This window comes from Phlebotomus papatasi, chromosome 1 (genome assembly GCF_024763615.1).
Source record: "Phlebotomus papatasi isolate M1 chromosome 1, Ppap_2.1, whole genome shotgun sequence".
Taxonomy (NCBI): Eukaryota; Metazoa; Arthropoda; class Insecta; order Diptera; family Psychodidae; genus Phlebotomus; species Phlebotomus papatasi.
In genome coordinates, this window is record NC_077222.1 from 34,977,894 (window position 1) to 34,997,161 (window position 19,268).

General features: G+C 30.9%; 1 protein-coding gene across 1 annotated transcript in view; it reads left to right on the top strand.

The window, feature by feature from the left end:
• The window catches only part of LOC129798940 (all trans-polyprenyl-diphosphate synthase PDSS1), a 76,604-nt gene that overhangs the window by 27,733 nt on the left and 29,603 nt on the right, over positions 1–19,268 (top strand). The window contains exons 2-4 of the mRNA XM_055842453.1: positions 16,303–16,470; positions 16,778–16,920; positions 17,675–17,813. Coding sequence (XP_055698428.1) covers positions 16,303–16,470; positions 16,778–16,920; positions 17,675–17,813 — 450 coding nt within the window. The remainder of the gene's footprint in view (positions 1–16,302; positions 16,471–16,777; positions 16,921–17,674; positions 17,814–19,268) is intronic.

Here is a 19,268-nt window from a genome sequence, read left to right on the forward strand (position 1 = left end):
AAGAAATTCAGCAAACGGAAGATTTGTGAATATTTAAAAGTTTATTGCCTCCGAAAATATTGTTTGACTGACTATTGATCGCATTTTTAATAAATTTACCTAATGGAGGCTAGGTATTGTGTTTTTTGGTTTACCGATTAGAGAAAGACAGGATAGTAATATATAGGCGTTTTTTTTTTGTTAAAAGATAAAAGTAGTAGTACAAAAACGTTTAAAAACGCTTCCTTTTTAGATTTAAAACAATAGTCACATGGATTAATTTAAATAATACCATAACATGCGCGAGTTTAGGGAAAATCTTGACTTGTAAGAATGAAAACAAATTATCCTTAGATTCTTTTACCCAGACCTACGGCTTATGCCGAGAGACGGCTTAATTTCAATAACTTTAAGGTCAATTTATCCGAATTTACAATCCAAATTACAGCAGTTAGGCCATAGGGATAAACTTTAGGGCTGAAGTACATAGAACCCTATTACATATAAGGGAAAGCTTTTAGACTTCGCACATACTCTGGCTTCAAACACTTTCAATTTTTTCTGATATTCCTTTAAATACTTTAAATAATATGACCTATCTATGGCATATTTTAGTAACTGGCGTTATCACACTTGCACATTAAAATTTTAATGCGATTCACATTAATTGTCGCTTGTGAGCGTCCAAATATGTTATTTGTGTCTTTGAGTCACTTAATATTTGGGGTTTTTCTATTTATTGATAAAGAAGTGAACTTGGCCTGCAAAAATAAGTTTAAATTTACTTAAAGCATAAATATTTTTCACATTAAAAAATTAAAGAGAAAATCGCATTGATTTTTCGCTTTAATGCTATAAATCAATTTATATCAAATTTTGCGGGCCAAGTCTGGCATTTTATCAACAAATAGATCAAATTTTGAATATAAAATGATTCAAACACACAAATTACACATTTGGACTCTCACCAGCGACAATTGATGTGAATCATATTAAAATTTTAATGTGCAAGTGTGATAACAGAGTAAGCATACATTTACTGAAAAAAATAGGTCAGGTCTATTATTGGAACATGGGACAAATGTGAAGTGTTCGAAACCAGACTGTATGTGATGCCTGAAACCCTTCCCTATTTCTTTTTTATTTGTTTTTATTTTTTTAATGTTTTTGTTCTGTTGGTGTTAAAAATCGGAAAATTCCTAAAAGTATCTTATTTAACAAAAACAAACTTGTGTTTCTTAGTAATGTTTATTTAATCACATCAATGGGTCACTTCTTTTACAGTTGCGAAAGTGAAGAAATAATAGGAAAAAATACATTTGAAGAGTTTGAAAGCAATGAAAATAAAAAAAATGCAAATAAGAGGATTTGGTTTAAAAAGCATCTAAGATTCAAACTTAGGAAAGTATTATAAAAAGTGCTTTCAAACTGTAAATATATACTTACTTTTATCAATATTTCAGTATAGTTGTAAATTAAAATATGTTTTTTAATTCATTTCATAAAATTAAAAAAAAATGTTTCAAAGTAATTCTAGGACATTTTATATCTATGTTATTATTATGTTATTTTTTTCTTTAGAAATTTTCTAAAAAACTTTTTTAGTTCAATTCAATTCAATTCAATGAAACTCTTCAAATTGTTAGAATCTTGAAAATTCTAAGGACCTCCGAGAGATTCTTGGAATTTATTTCAAGAAAACAAGAAATTTGACGTCTTGATCTTGATTTTTTAGATTTCAGAATACCAAAATCTTGAAATTTTATTGATCTTGATTTTGATTTTGGTCTTAGAATTGAGGTCATTTTTAATTGTAGTTTAAAGGTTAATAATGTTTTTTTTTAATACATTTATTCTACGAATTTTAAGTATTTAAAGGTTTAGAAAGTGTTAAGAACGACATTTAAGATGCAATCTTACCATAAGAAGCTTCCCGTTTTTCGATGTCGGTTTATTTTTTTATGAGGCTTGTTCTCTAGACTGGCAGTTTAACAATTGGAAACTTAAAAATGTTTAGGGTAAGTGTGCCAAATTTCGGCATAGTTGCATGCAAGCGCTAAATTCTCAAGTTTGAAATTTAATATTTTTAATGCAAATTAATTGTTTTATTGCTTCGTCTTAAGGAGTGTGGCTTGAAACCTTGTAAACATTTTATCGTCTTTATTTACTCTAAAATCATTCTTAATACATTTTAAAATGAATAAAAATGTAGACATAGCTTTGGTGCCCTATTTCGGCCACCTTCATTCTCATAGTTCTTTGCCCTTAGGGAATTCTTTCAATGTCCTTTTCACGTCATCTCGTTTGTCGAAGCTAATTTCTTATCATTCTTTTGCATTGTATAATCTCTAGAGTATGTATTAACTAAAAATTCATGAAAATTCGAGGAACAAAAAAAGTAGCCGGAATTGCAAGCTGGCCGGAATTTGGCACACTTACCCTATCTAAAGAAAAAAACGAATTAGCAGATTTAAAGATTCAAAACTAATTTTGTAAACAACGATAAGGAGGTATTATTGTAAAAGAGTGCGCATGAGCACATCTTCCGAGCATGTTATCTACTCTTTGATAAGAAGTCAAATTAGTTTGCAATATTTACCGATACTACCGACTATAATTTTGTCTACTCTTAAAGAAATTGTGTTAGAATTTTCTAGTAGAATCCTATTGAACTAACAAGTTTTTGCCTTTGTAGATATTGCTATTGTATTCTAATGTCTTATCTAAAATAAATCGTCATTCCGCTTCTAATATGCCTAAAATGAAAATTATAATAATATTTTTTTACATCCTGTTCTTTTCATAAGATATATAACTGAAAATTATTAATTAAAGAGAATGATTTTATTATTTTAACTATACAAGGATAAATCACTTATCATAGAATGTTAAATTAAGATATCTACTTTTTTTCGGTGGTATTTACAAAATTATTATAAACTTTTCCGGATCCGTTTTTTTTTGAAAGATAATTCGAAGGATAAAATTTTATTAGGACTTTTTAAGATTTAGGCAATCAATAGAACATTAGCAAGTTTTAAGTCCCTTCAACATGCAAATTCTAAGTCGGAATGTCTTCATGAAATTGCCCCACCTTCCTTCTAATTTTAGCGCGCGTGGCGAATCCGTGTCTCGAGTGCAAAGAATTCTTCAATGAAAGGTGAAATGATTCACTGACTGGTAGTAAAATCTTTCTATAATTAGCTAATAACATGTGAATTGACGCAAAAGCCACAATATATTATTTTAATGCCATGTTTACTCTGAAATGTGTCGAAAGGCGTGAATTCTTGCGAAATTCATTCATAAATGATAATTTAACAAATATCACAAATGGATGTTTAATCAATTTATATTGTCATCTTGAGCACGCAAAAATTTTTCCTCGTCCCTCTTCAATCTCTATCGTCATTTTATTAATTATTTTTATATTATATATGATTTGTTTTTGACCACTTTACACAATAAGTCGTACAAGTGTATCCTTGTAACAAATCATGAGAGTTTTGTGGTATTTCACAATTCTCTCTCATCTTTGGTGCGTGAAGATGTTTCGATTCACCTCTAATTATGTTGAACTTAATAGTGTCGTGATTGAAAATGTGTGCGGCTTTCGATGATGAAGATGAAGAAACGATTAGTACCTACTTGAATGATTTGTAGGAAGTTTACGTGGCACTTTAGCTTAGATGCATTGTATATATTGAAAAAATAAAAACGGCACAAGTTAAAAGTTTTAGTGTCAAGGGTGAACATTTTATCAATTAGCACATGCGAAAATTTTTGACCACCTAATGTGGATTAAGGCTATTGCTTGTCATATTATAATGTTGATTTTTGATGGGGTGTTTTTTTTGCATTAAAAATAAGAGACTTTAAATGATGAAAGGTGTCCAAATTAATAATTTGGCAAAATAAGTTGTAGTTTGGCAAAAAGCTTTTAAGAGACATTCAAAAGATTTCAATGACAGGTCAGGAAGGAAACCCACGAACTCGAGGGAAGATTGCGTAGTGAACTTTTAAAGAGTTTTTTTTTCCTTCTTAAATGCTACTTCGGAAAAATTGGTGAATTGTATAGTTGAATTTTCGGGTCATGAGCATATAGTCTCTCTTTCTCTCGATCTCGTCATGTTGTTGACGATCAAAATTTACACCTTGGCAGATTGAGCCAGCTTTCACATGGAATGTCTTGTATATGTAGTTGCGTCGAAATGGAATTTGCTATACACGCTAAATATCTCAAACAAATAATCTCTTTAGAGATTTTCTGTCCCTCCCCAAGAAGAAGAAGAAAAAGAAGAAGAAGAAGGAAAACGTAAAAAAAGTACAACAAAAAAGTGCTTCACATTAACTTTCAAATATTAAATGAAAAGAAGATCATTCTTCTTCCTACCCAAAATATTGTGCAAAATTGTGTCAATGTCAAATATGATTGAGGTATAATATACTATGGACTTCTTTTTCTCACCTCACGCAAGAGAAAAAGAAAATTTTTATGTGATAAGTACTCTAATAGATTAATCAAATATGGGTATTGTAAAATATTTACTAAATGCTTTTTGGATAAGAAAATATCTAATAAATTCAGTGGATGGAGAGCAAAGAGTGATTTTCTTATCTCTTTAGCTACCTTATAGTATATTCAGAGAATTCACACAAAATCTCAATCAATGATTATATTCCATCGATACGTCGAATGAAGTGAAGTTTAAAAGCAATGTTATGTGTGTGAAGTGGAAGAAAAACACAATGAACACAGATATTCAAAGAGAAAGTGAATAAAAGACATATATAAACGTCTATAGAGCTGGTTCAATATAGAGATGGCAAAATAAGACAAATTGGAACGATATTCCATCACCTGTCTCTCTTGGGATATTTCTTCATATATATAACTCTCTATGCCCCCACAATGATGAGCTATTGTGGCTGATTTAATTTTTGAATCAATACTCCAAGAAGTATAAATGATGCATTTGTGCGCCGATATCATTAAAAAGCACTTAATCATCTGCAGAGAGCAACTTGCACAATTTTAAAGAGCAAAACATGCCATCTTAAGTACAAGGAAACATCTACATCTTTTCACTCTCTTACCTCCAACACCACACATTTATTTTTCTTGGCAAAAATTTATTAAATTTCTTTTGATATCATGTAATTTGCAAACATTTGTACACTATTGGGAAGTTGTTATATTTCTTCATGATGTGGAGAAAAATAAAATCAATTGAATTATTTAAATAATATTGTTGAAAAACTACTTGCATTCCATTTTATTTAGTAATTGTGCAGACAATACGTCTCGATGGTAATCCAATAAAAATTGATGCTGCAATATGTTGAGTGTTTATGTACAAGTTGGCAGTGGATTGAAAATAATTGCAAGTGAAAATGCACTGAGTGGGTTTAAAAGAGACTTTGCGATGTGCTCACAATATTTCTGTTGAAATCCAATGGTTAAAGTGGAGTAGGACTCATTTAATCTGGTGGTATATTGTGTAATTGTGTAAATTACTGTGTAAATTTGATTTGTGACAATATGACCTTGAAATACATTGTGGGTTCTTTCAAGGTCATTGTCATATTTTGTGGTTTTGTTTGTGAATTTAAATCATTTATAAAAAAGTTTTTAGGTCAATCTTATTTTATAGAATCTTAAAGAATTCTATAAACATTTTTCTTTTACACAATTTAATTGATAACAATATAACTCCACCCGCAATGACATTGAGCGAGATTAACTGACAAAAGTTAAGGTGGAGGTAGGAAAAAGTCTATAACAACATTAATGCGTGATTTTTGCAAATTGAAAATGCGTACGTAAAAATTTTCTTCTAAGCTGAAAAGCCTATTTTCTCATTTTCTCTTGTCATTTACCATGGTTTAGTGAATACATTTTCCATTTCAGTATATTGCTTGAAGCTAAAAATCCACCAAAGAGATTGCGAAATACTTTCATAATTTTGTTGTTGGGGAGAGAACTCTATCCACAAAGATAGTAATACATACCACAAATACACATAAAATGGTTAGAGAAATTAAATAAATTACCCACAAATGGGTATATCTGGTATAACATGAAAATGCATATAATGCAATGATCAAATTATAAATAGAGTTCATTTAATTTATTGTATATGACGCTTTTGTCATCGTTAAGAAGCTGTGAAATTGATCTTACACACAAATTCCTCAGATATGGAGACGCCTGGTGGTGAGAGAGCTTTTTGTCAGTGCTATGTACAAATGGAATTTTGCTTTAGCTTTGAGGTAGCAATTTTATTGACAATAGCTCAAGTCATTTTCATTGTTGTAACTGAGAAATGTTGCATTTTTTGGTGCTTTGTTTTTGTTTATTTCATGGCGACTTAATTGAGATACAACGCAATTACAAGTCCATTTATACAAGAGAGGATCTTAATGTTGATTTTCTTATGGATATATATTTCGTGGATGGGACTGAGAAATGTGGCAAGAGATCGTATATATAAAAATACAAAAATACCTTTTGATGAGCATTGTTCAAAAGGTGACAATTTTGTCATTTCTTTCGATTTCTTCATCATTTCTTTCGCGTATTATATATATGGTAGAAAATAAACCTTTTTATTTATTTACAAGCATTGACTCGTAAAAGAAACTTTTGAGGGAAATAAATGTGATTTTATTGATGTCACAAAGCAAGTTGTTGCAATTTCTCAATCTATCGAGTCATGGTCATTTTAGTTAAGAGATGCGTCGGTTTGTTTTTTTATTCAATATATTATGAAAATATACTATATAATGTTCATTGAGAAAAGCTCTCATTTCCCGAAGTAGCAATCAAACATTGTTTTATGAGGTTTCAATATGGGTAGGTGAAGTTTAAACAGCAGCCATAGGTCGTGAAATTGATACCAAGGTGTTCATTTTATGGATGTGCTGGTCTATTATGCGAATATTTGGCGGGTGTGAGCATCTTCTTCATTTTTTTTTCTTCTAAAACATCTCTGAACCAAGCCAAACCCTTTTTTTATCTCTTTCACAAGACAATTGCAACATGGTGTTTTTTTTTGTGGGAAACACCTTTCCACAGACTTTACAAAAATATATAGGCAAATCATTTTTATTTGTTCCAACTGAAGCACATCAAATGCGATTTATTTGTGCTCGGAAAAGAGAGATTCTTTTGAAATTCAACTCTGAAAAATTATATTTGGCCAAGGAATAATCAATGTTAAACGCGTGCAATGCAAATTGGATTTTTCTCAAGAGTTAAATGCACTCCAAATGAAAGAATGTGTGTGTGTATGTATTGGAAGGAGGAGGAAAAAAAAGCTCTCATGGAAACTGGTTAACTTTGAAATTAATACAATTTTTATAACAGTTCTATAGTGATTGCCTCATGAATAAATTATCTGATCATAACCCAAATATTTCTGGTCTTATGGTATGTTTGCAAGAAGTCGAAGGCTCAAAGTCCAAGAGCTTTTTATCCATCAATAATGTCCAAGAAAGAAGTGGCCGTTTTTGGGTGGGAAGAAGAGATGAAAATCTAATGTGCGTTTCATGATATTTTATCTTAAGGTGATAAATAAAATACCAAAGATGTGCATCAAGGTGTGGCCAGCGTGCACAAGAACCTTGTTCCCAACATAGATGCAACTCAAAGAGGCATCGACATTATAAGAAATTGAATTTCATCAGAGTTGGATTCCACCAGGCACAATAGATATAAAATTTATAGGTTTCTCAATTTTCGGCCAGTACAGTACTGGCAATAATTATAAAAACACACAATGTTGAGAAATAGATTTATAAACTTTTATTAAGTCATATTAGGTTGTAAAAAAATTCAATAAATTGGTAAATGTTTATTGGGTGCTGTTTTGGAACAAATTTTTTATTGGTTTTATTATATTTAAAACCAGGAATAAAACAATAAAAGAGAATTAGTACAAAATTAACAATTTGTTATAGGTCAGCTTTAATAGTTTAAGCCTAAAAGTTTTTTCGAGGTAATTAAACTTAAAATAATTGGAAAATTTTGATTGAATTGTTTTTGGGTTTAATTTAATAATTAAACGAACTTACCTAGTGAAATTCAATCACAAATTGTACAGAGCTCCCCTTCGTAGGTGATCAAACTAATAGTTTGATCTCGAGGAAGAGGAGCACAGTACAATCCAAAATGATTTTATCAATAATTGTTTAATGATACCAAAATTCATATTTTTCTATAAATTCAACTGAATTGAATTTTCAACAATATCTTTAAAACCAGCGATAAGCCCAAAGGTCTTACGTCCAGCCATAATATACTAAAATTTGAGTTTGATCGATGTCATAGGGGCTCAATTATTGAGAAAAAAATTTTGGGGGCGTTCCAAAATGCCGGAAGGGGGGGGGGGTGGGGGGTTAATCTGAAATTACCTACTTCTAGCCACCTCTATCGATATTTAACCTTTGCCGAAAACCGTTTGTCGATATCTCTCTCCATTCTCTTTCTAGAAGCGATTATACGACGGACGGGACGGTCGTCCACGAAAAAACGATTTTTAGCACACATCATATTCGTGATCTAGAAGTGTCAAAGCGTGTTTATACAAAGTTTGAGCACGATCTAACGAGGTTGAATTTCGCTTGTGACTACAAAAGTTGAGATTGTAAAGTATTTTATCTAAAAAAAACATCAAAAGGGACTAAATTATGATTCAAAGTCTAAAGTCTCATGCAACTTATGGGAACATGCGTATAAGGGCTTTAGGTTTACAATCACGTTATGTTTTGTAAATTATGTCTATTTGACACTTATACATTTATATATTTGTAATTGACAAAAGACGACAAATTAAGCGACATTTTGATGGAATGTCGACCGATCAGTAATATTATTGTAACTTAGTCTTTACGTAAATCAGAAGCCCAAACTGCGTATTGACCTACTAAGTTACGAGAATTGCTAATTTGCGAACCAACTAAATTACGATAATTGCTGATTCAAGCAACGGTATATTAAATCGCATGTAATGAAGTTTGTTCATGTTTTTTTTTAAAAAGAAGAAAATTTTAAAGGAATCACTATGTTATAAATGATAAAAGACGTGGAAAGAACACGGGAAGAACATATCAATAGACTTATGCACTTACGGAGGGGGGTCAGTGAAAACCGAAAGTCGATATTTCTTACTGTTTGGTTTCTAGGTCAGTAACAGACAAATGATACGATGTATAATTCTTTAGGGATAAGCGTCACAGTAAAGAGTCAAAGAAATAAAAAAAGCCAACCTTTATGGATTATGTATTGTAAGTGTGCGAAATTTTGGCATAGTTGTATGTAAGGACCAAAGTCATAAGTTTGGTCCTAGTTCATAAGTTCGGTCAAAATTTTTAATAAAAATTAGTGTTCTTTGTTACTTCTTTTTAGGAGTATTTTTTGGAATCTTGTAGATAGTTTATCGTCTTTGTTTTTTGTAGAATATTCTTAATACATTTCAAAATGAATAAAAATATAGACATTTCCACCACCTTTATTCTCGTATAGTTCCTTGCCCTTCCGGAGCATTTCTAAAGTCTTTTCCACATCATCTCGTTCGTAGCAGCGACATCTTTTTGTTTTTATTGCATTTTACAACCTATAGAGAATGAAAAAGTTTAAGTTTAATTTAAAGTTTTCTGAAAAATCACAATAAATAGGATACAATCTTCTTACAATTGCATGACGGGCAATAAAGAAAAAAAAAAGAAAATTATATGAGAAAAAGAAATGTGACAATATTAAATTTGAACGTAGAGATGAAGCATAAGCAAGATGATTAACGAAAAACCCAAAAAAATTAAAATTTTATAGAATTTTGAGAAATAAATGAAGTGGCCGAAATTGCAAACTGGTCGAAATTTGGTACAGTTACCCTACATTGTTTTTTTAAACTTCGAGCAACAAATGAATTTGTTTAATATATATTTCAAATTTTATTTATATATTTTTAATTTACTTCAATTTTGAATCTAATGGCTCCGGCACACCTTTTAGATCAGGATAATTTCAAGAAGTCGAAATTCACATCCCTTTCATTCTCACATGTTTTGTACATGTCTATCTCATTCTCTCGCACTCTTCTTCTTCTCTTAAACATCACTCCAAATTCAATTTAGCTCAATCAAATTTGGTACGAGAAAGAATGAGATAGTCAAATGCAAAACATATGAGAAGGAAAGGGTTTCGAATTTCGACTTCATGAAATTATACTGATCTAAAAGGTGTGCCGGAGCCATTAAATCCAAAATTCAAGCAAATTAAAAATATATAAATAAAATTTGAAATATATATTTAACAAATTCATTTGTTGCTCGAAGTTAAAATAAAACAATGTAGGGTAACTGTACCAAATTTCGACCAGCTGGTGTGCCGGAGCCACAAGGATATTCAAATGCGGCTTACGTGTTCTAATTTCATAATATGCAAAACTTTTGGGAAAAATTTCACTTAATTTTGCGTCATTAAATCCAATTGATCTATTAGATCTTGAAAAAATCACTACAATTACTTGTTGTTTATAAATTTAAAAGCCTTTGGAACTGAGTTGGTCATTTGATCTGACAACCGCTTTAGTTAAGGCACTGTATTATTTTCACAACAAATATGATTAAACATACTTTTCCGGTTGATTGATTAGATCAAGCTGAGAGATGGGAAAAAATTGAGCAAAAAAAAAAGAGTGCTGAAATAATTAAAGAATATTTCCAAAGACCCAAATGATGAGTTTGGAATTTGTTAGAAAATCTATTATCTCAATAAAATCTAGAAATTTTGCACGTCTGGCTCAACTTTGGGTTTTAAGGTGTATTGAAAACATATGGAAACACCTGTAAAGACACAAAGAAATTTGTGTTATGCTAAAAGGAGGATTTCTTCATCACCCACTGAGCACAATACTCTGTAATTTATTAATTAGACAAAAATATTAGTGTCATTGATGGGGTGTCGTACAATTAGATGAGATTTAATATTAAAAGAAAATTGTTCTGTTGCAATACAGGATGAATTATTGAAGTTCTTGACCATTATATTTTCTGAATGATTCTTATCTGATAATTTCCATCAAATTGAGCGTATGATTTTTTGTCTTGTATGATTTAATGCGAGATTGAGAGACATGATTTATTCTCTTTATTCTACCTATTTTGCTAGCCTCTGAAACATGAAATCATTCTTTTCTTTTTTATGTATATTTTCTTTTTTTTTTGCTGTATTTCATTGAACACGAAAATTGTTCAATTTACAGGTGCACAATCCATTATGTGTTTATTTTCCATTTCATTCTTTCTTTTCTTTGGTATTTAGAAATAACATTAGAAAAAAAATTGAATTGAACGCGCATTTTGCGAAAATGTTCAATATTTTTCTTGTGTATCTCACATGAACCAAATAATCCTTTGGTTTACCCTTTGATTGACTACTGGGTATTATTTAGTACATTGATTGTTTTTGATTATGAAATTTTTAAATGGGTAGAAGAATAGGAGGAGTAAAAAAAAACTCATCGATTCTATTATATAATTAGTTTTTTTTTAATCAATATCTGTTTATATCGTGCTCACACTGGTAAATTCAATATCTGTGTGCTTATTTGATAATCAACTTGTGTTGGCCAGTGCACAATAATTGTGTGTACATATATATATGCATATATAGTATTTTAAAGAGCAGGAGGTGGTGGTTTGATGTTGCAACAATTATTAATTTTATATAACTCAAATGTTCAATATGTGCACAATATGCAAAAGTACATATTTGACGTGTGCTGCACTTCCTCAATTAAATGCATTGGGGCACCTCTGAAGGCACCTCTTTTCTCAATATCGCCATTATATCTGTATATATACATATGTATATGTGTCCCCAGCATAAAAAGCACTTCAAAGGTCTCCCTCTCTTATAGTATGTGCTGCTGAAGATGCCGATGGTAGTGATGCGATGGGTGGAATTTATTTATTGACTGTTGATTGAACTAATAATAAGATATTAAATGTGTCACGGATCTTATCCCTCCTTTAACACACTTTACGCAGTCTCTTAAAGACTCAACCTTCTGCGACAACTTGTGAGTGAGTCTCTTTCATTTGAATCACTGGTTTTTCTTATACCAACAATTTGTTTTTTTTTAGAATTTCACCGGTATTTCCAGTGAAATATTTGATTCACATCCTCAACATTCCATGCCATTTATTTATACCCATATCATTTTCCAGCCCTCAGGGCAATTGAAAACAAAACTTCGGACTTAGCATATATGGGACTTTGTACTCTGAGGTTAATGCATTAGACACGTTTTTTGGGTATTACCTAAAAATAGGTGAAATATAATGCTTGCCATGTTAAGTCATTGAGCATAAACTGGTCAACATACTTTAGGGGCCAATACGTCAAAGAGTTGTTCTTGTACTACATGAATATGACACAAATATTTTTTGTATTCAAAATTCCAAAAAATGTAATTTGAATTTATTGGGCTTGGTGTTTACCGTTTTATAAAATCGGATTAAAAAGTTCTACATTAAAAAGTAATGAGAAATGGGGTACCTTTGAAATACGGCTTTTCATCTATTTTTAAATGGAACTGGTGTTCACCATGGTATAAATTTAGTTCGATAAAACAATTGTAGAGCTAAATTACATTATGATAAGGGTAACTCCATCGAACACGGGGTAATATCGGACACTGCGTTTTTTTTTTAAATTAGATATTAGATTTCGGAGGATGAAATCTATATGAATTTATAAATGGTGTATAGGAATGCAGGTCCACTGAAAAAATGTTGGACATAATTCAAGTTCTGTAGAAATAAATGTCAGTGTTCGGTGCTACCCCATGTCCGGTAGTGCCCCAGTTTTTCTTTTTTTTTTACAATGGTTGTGCTAAATTATTATTTCAGGATATTTGTTTTAACACTAAACCTACCGACCGTTTTTTGTCGATTTTCTGTCAAATGACAAAGCGCGGTAGGGTAGGATTCTCAACAAATTTGTCTTGAAAAAGAGCAAAAAATTAAAATTTGAACATTGAAAAATATTATTATATTCATATATTAAGGAATTCATAAAGTTTGATAGTGACATTGTACCGTTTAAATGTGTGTTAATTTTACACCGGTCAATTTGACTGGGTATTGGTAGGTTTAGTGTTAATATTTGCTATTTTAGATACAGTTAACTTGTCATTGACTAGATTTATTATCAAAAGACGTTTTATTAAAGAATAAATTTTAAAAAATATAAAAATACTGATGGAAACACTGGATTACTGATAACCCAGTCTTCATCAAAGGGTTAATTCTCGAACTCATCTGAAAGTACTCATCTGGAATCATACGTTTGTTTATATGATCCGTACAGGTGTCATAAGACTTATTGGTTAAACAATTAGAGATAGAATTCTGGGTATCTTCAAATATCGATTCAAGGACCAGTAACAACATGACCATAATTTCCAAGTCAACTTTTAGATTATTTCTTTTAATTTTAGAATATATCAATTAATTTCGTGTATGTTTCGGCCATTCACAAAAATCTCTTTGAAACTCTCTCCACACAGTATTTCTCAACTAATTGGGACAAGTTTAACGTCCTTGGAAAGGTTTTTGAATCCTTGATAAATTTGAACCAGTTCTAATCAGTTATGATCCTGTAATCGATTTGTTATGGGCGAGTAATAAATTAAAAAATGCCATAGAATTTTATCGTATTATGGTAATATTTTGAGGTAATGATTGGATTTAAACCGCTTATAAGCCGGTACTGATAAAAAGTTACGAAATAAGAAGAACCTTATGAAAAACTCGAATTAAATACAAATTTGGCAAAACTAATGAATATTCCAAAATAACTGTTATTTTACTATTGCGTTTTTTAATTGTCCAGTTACTATGTTATTACAGGACAATTTGTCTTTCTGGTGAGAGTCGGTAGGGCAGTTTAATCCAGATTAAAATACTCAAATTTAAATTAAATTAAATTTTAAATTAAAATTTATGTGTGACCTGAACTAAAGGAGTAATGCATTCCAAAATAAAGTTATAAGAAAGCTGACGTAATCTAGAATAGAGTTGTGGCATGATTTATGCGGAAATGTTCTATGAAATTATATTGAGTTGAAACAATAAGTGATTTAAAGAAAGTATATCACAAAAGAAAGAAATTGAGTACGGAGATAAGAGTATGTAAATTTTTTGGGAAGTATATATTGGTTGTTGGCCAATGTTGATACTTTGTAATTTATTGCGATGCAGCATTTACATAGGGATTCAACTCAAATCGTATTCAAATTTTAACGTATTTAGTGTTAAAATCTTCCAAAAAGAACAAATATTTAGATAGAATTCATTATTCATCAAATATTGGAATAAAAATCCATCATTTTAATCAATTTATTTTTAGTGTCCAATGTTATCCTCAAAGTGTCCAAAATAAGAAACTGGACAAAATTATGAGCATTTCCCCTATGTATAGTTGTAAATTGTTAATAAATAAGCTTTTCGATGAATTAGATAAAGGCAAATTTGTCATTTAAAGTTTATTGAAAGTGTTTAGCGCAAAACTTTTGATAATAATTTACTAAAAAAGTGTAAGCAAGTATATTTTTTATAATCATTGTAAAGGAAGGAGGTGAGTTCCCAAATGCACGGGCTTGGAAGCTGATCTCTGGAATATTCTGACATCCATATATGTCCTAATATTGCGATTTTTCCCAATCTTCAGAAGAAATTCTTAAGTATTGAACATCATTCGTTGTTCGAAAGTAGACAACCTGCCCTAAAAGTTACTGTTATTATAAATGAAAATAGTAGTAGTATTTTGGGCTTGGAAAAGCTAAGAAAAATGCAATAATCGAAGGCTGACACGTTCGAAAGCTGACCACCTTCTCAACAATTTCCTTATTGCTCTCATTAAAAGATTAATTGTCAACAATTAATCTTAAAAAAGATTGAAATAACCTGGAATAGTGGCTGCAAGTCAAATGGAATTTGTTGTATGCACATTTATGTTTATTGTAGCTGTAATAGGGGAAGGATTTCAGGCTTCGCGCACACTCTGGCTTCGAACATTACATATTCTTCCCATATATTTTTTTTAATGAATCAGACCGATTTTTTCAGGAGATGTGTGGCTTAACGCTAATTATTGCCATATATAGGTTAGATTGTGTGCGAGGCCTTAACCCTTTAAGGACGAGAAGCTTTCCGCTGAGCGAAATTCAGTGAAATCAATTTTCCCTCGATATTTTAGCCTAAATAACAGATTTATGGTCAGAAAAAAACTTTCCTATCCCTTAGAAGTCCTGGAAAACTATGGGTCATATATGACCCAATCGTCCACAAAGGTAAAAAAGCACAACATTTTCCAGACGACTAGTTTACTTGTTTGCTGTGTTATTTTTGTAGGATGAATAACTTAAATATATTTGTGATAATAAGAAGAGTTACTTAGAGAGGTAAAGGGTTAAGGTTTTCCCCTATGTGCCTTGATACGTTTTTCGTGTCCGTTTGAGAGTTAATATCAACAAAAGATGATCTTCCTAACCGCAACAGCTAGTAGGGGGAAGTGGAGCACCTTTGAAAGTCGGCTACCTCTGAAATTGGGATTTTTCACTTATTTTTAAATAAAGTTGAGTCTTATCGTGATATAATTTAGCTGCACAAAGAGATTGAGAAGCTAAATTACATTATGTTATGGCTCTCTTCCACTTAAACATAGGAGAAAAATCCCAATTTTAAAGGTGGCTCGCTTTCAAACGTGCCCCACTTGCCCCTACACTTATTTTTGATGGTGTAAAAGTGCAAAGAATGGAACTTAAAATTATTAAATTTAATTTATTTAATGCTTCTTTGATGCTCAATTATACGCTATAAGTTACTACTCAACGATCCCTTAAATTTGTTTCTGGCTTTTTACGATAATTTTGATGGAATTTAAGCTATCGATAAAATTTATTAATTTATTTTATAAGTTATAGTGTACTTATGTGGTTAGGTTTACCCATAAATCTTGCTGATTTGTTTAAATCAATGGGTATATACTGCTGAAATGATTATTATGAAGCTGAATTTGACCTAAAGTGAATTTAGTTAATCAAAAACTCAGACAGCAATAAATAAGACAATTGATTTATATCAATTGCAATAGTTTGATGAGGGTAGAAAAAAAATTGCTAGTAATTTTGCGGTGATCATTGACCTCGGCCGTTTGGAATGTCTTATGGTCGAAGAAAGTGAATATAGAGGATGGTGATTTAGTAAATTGAGTCATTTGACTAATGGCAAGGTATTTTCTTGCACTTATAGCCATGCACAGCAAAACCATTGTTGCCCATCACACATCCATGTATGCGGGAGTACAGCTCGGTTCACACACAGCAACCAGCAGGACCAGTCAGAGACTACCAAGTGCAGGTTGATCCCTACGTTATCCTTGAGGATGAACTCAAATTCATCTACGATGATATTCGACAGGTAAGTTTTGTTTTGGGTTATTAATTCTGTATTAGGAGAAATATTTTGGGATTCACTGGCGTAACCAAAGATTCAATTGTTATTCACATTTTCTTTGACATTGCCGGTGCTTTAGCACGTGTGTTTTTTTTTATTCTAGATAATATTAAAAAAAATTAACTATATTGACGTCATTTTAAGTCTAATTTTTGCACATAACTAATATGCTGTATTTTTTTCATGTATAAAAAGCTTTTGATGGTAGAATAGGGTTATAATTTAATAAGTCCGTAGAGATGATATTTAGGTTAATTAAAATTTTTTGCAGATGTTGGAAAATGCAACAAAACAGCCAGAACTTGATACAATCGCCTCATATTATTTTGATGGTCAGGGCAAAGCCCTACGGCCTATGGTGACGCTTCTGATGGCAAAAGCAATCAACTACCACATTCAGAACAAAGACAATAGGTAAATTGACGTTTTTTTTTGTCTCCTATACAACAATATTTTTGCGAAGTTAAGGTCTAGGACTTGTTTGATGTTTCTCTATTTTGCACCTTCTCTGCCACCTGTAAAAAAAACCATTCACTTGCTTTTGATCTTGGACGTCCGTGGAGAGGTAAAACGGTCAATAGTTAGTGTAACACAAACTTTCCTCATAATTGTTCAATCACAAGCACTTTGGGTGGGCTGTGTATGGGCAAAGAAAAACATTTTTAGAAGGTGTCTAAGGTCAGAAGAGAAAAAAAATTAGTCAATGTTTTCCCAATATATTCAATGACAATTATGATTTCTTTGAAGTCATCAATGAATTTAGATTTTTTTTTATTATTTTTCTTCGGGATATTTCTATAAAGTATTTTGCTTTGAGAGATACTTAAAATATAGCGCAATTTTTTTGCCAATGTCTGCTGGAAAAATATATATATTTATTTGGTAGTTTGCTTGGGAGGAAGGGAACTTGAGGCACAGAAGCGTTGATAAACACTTAAACCTTGACTTGAGATAAATGAATATAAATGCCGGGAGGGTTATTTTTCGTGTTGACAAAGAGACAATGAAGATTAACCTCTAATCAATTGAGGGACACAATAGAGTACACTTCTTTGCAGGGGGAAGGAACAAAAAAAAGAGGCTTCAGAAGGGGGGGGAGTAGAGAGGTGTATAGAAAATTTAATTGTTGCCACAAACTCAATATATGTATTTTTCCTCGATTTTGTAGCATCTTGCATAAGCAGCGGCAAGTGGCGATGATTTCTGAAATGATACACTCGGCTAGTTTAGTACATGACGATGTCATAGACCAGTCAGATTGCAGGCGGGGTAAGCCCAGTGTAAATATTCTGTGGAATCACAAGAAGGTGAGTTTCAAATTTTTAATTAACTACCCAATATAATAATTCAAATGTTTTGAGTAATATACAATGAGATTTTGAAATGTAAAAACCACAAAACTTTCTGCAAAATCATATAAAAAAGACCTACGAAAAAGATTTATTATAATAATAATCTTTTTTATTTAATATTTTTATTTGTTTGCATTTATTGCTTTATACAGTATCTTAAAGATTTCAGTAATAAATATATTTCTTTTTTTTTATTAAATACAAATTATAAAGAAATCTCTACAACTCTCTGAGGTCAAGAAAGCTTAACGATTTAAGTTAAATATTTATTGGCAAAATTAAATATTTCCTATTCGGTGTTAAATGATAATTAATTACAAGCTCATATGAACATTTTCATCATTGAATTGTTTAAACTTGAATAAGAAATTCGAATTTAACTTTAAAGGTTTTTGCCAAAGAAGATGAACCAGGTTCTAACCGGTTTTAGAATATTAAATTTTTAAAGATTTAGTTCAGAATCGAGTGGAAAATCTTTAGATTTTTTTTGTGTGATAATTTGTTTAACTAATTCCCTAGATAATTTATTCACTTTACTTTAACTTCACAAGATTAAGAAAAAATGTTCTTTACGATTTTATAACATTTAGATCTAGACAGTAATTATTAAGTTTAGATGGAAGCATTAAGATTGTTTTTATTTGAACTATGCCAATAAACTGTGGATTTTTGGAGCAACATTCTAAAAAGAAATTATTGTTTAATTCATTTCATAGCGGTTTCATTTAAAAAACAATAAACAAGCAAAACCTTGTAATGTTAATGACACTATTTAGACAAAAATAACAATGGAAATTTTCGGGAAATTATCTGAAAAAAATTCTGGTAAAAAGTAGAAAAGGTATCAAATGAAAATGAATGACTTTTTTTTAAACTCAACTATTTCACAATTTTTTTTATAATCTTTACTTAATTTAGTAATCTAATTATTTGGCTAAAAAACAGACAAGAAAGTTTGAATAACCGCCAAAAAATCAATTTTACTTGGCATTGAAGGAAAAGGGGCTACATTGATAGGGCAAAGTGAAGCACCCTTGAATAGGGATACCTTTAAAATAGAGTTCTAACTCCTATTTTTAAATAAAACTGAGATTTATGATTACTGCAATAGCTTTATAATTGATTTGTGAAGCTAAATTATCTCATTGTGAGGTCCAGTTCCATTAAATAAGGGGTGGCAAAGCGTTCCAGACTTTGTGAAATGCTCGAACTCGTGACTTAGATGCTATACCTCAAAAGTACTTTTGCATTATTTAGCGTTTACCGGTTCTCAACCGATTCAAGCCGATTCAGAAGTCACTCAAAAAATCCTCCAAAACAGTTTTAAGAATAATAAAATTGAGTTTTCGGACAAAAATTATTTATCGGCTCATAACTGGTTCATTATCGGTTCACAATCGATTTATAGAT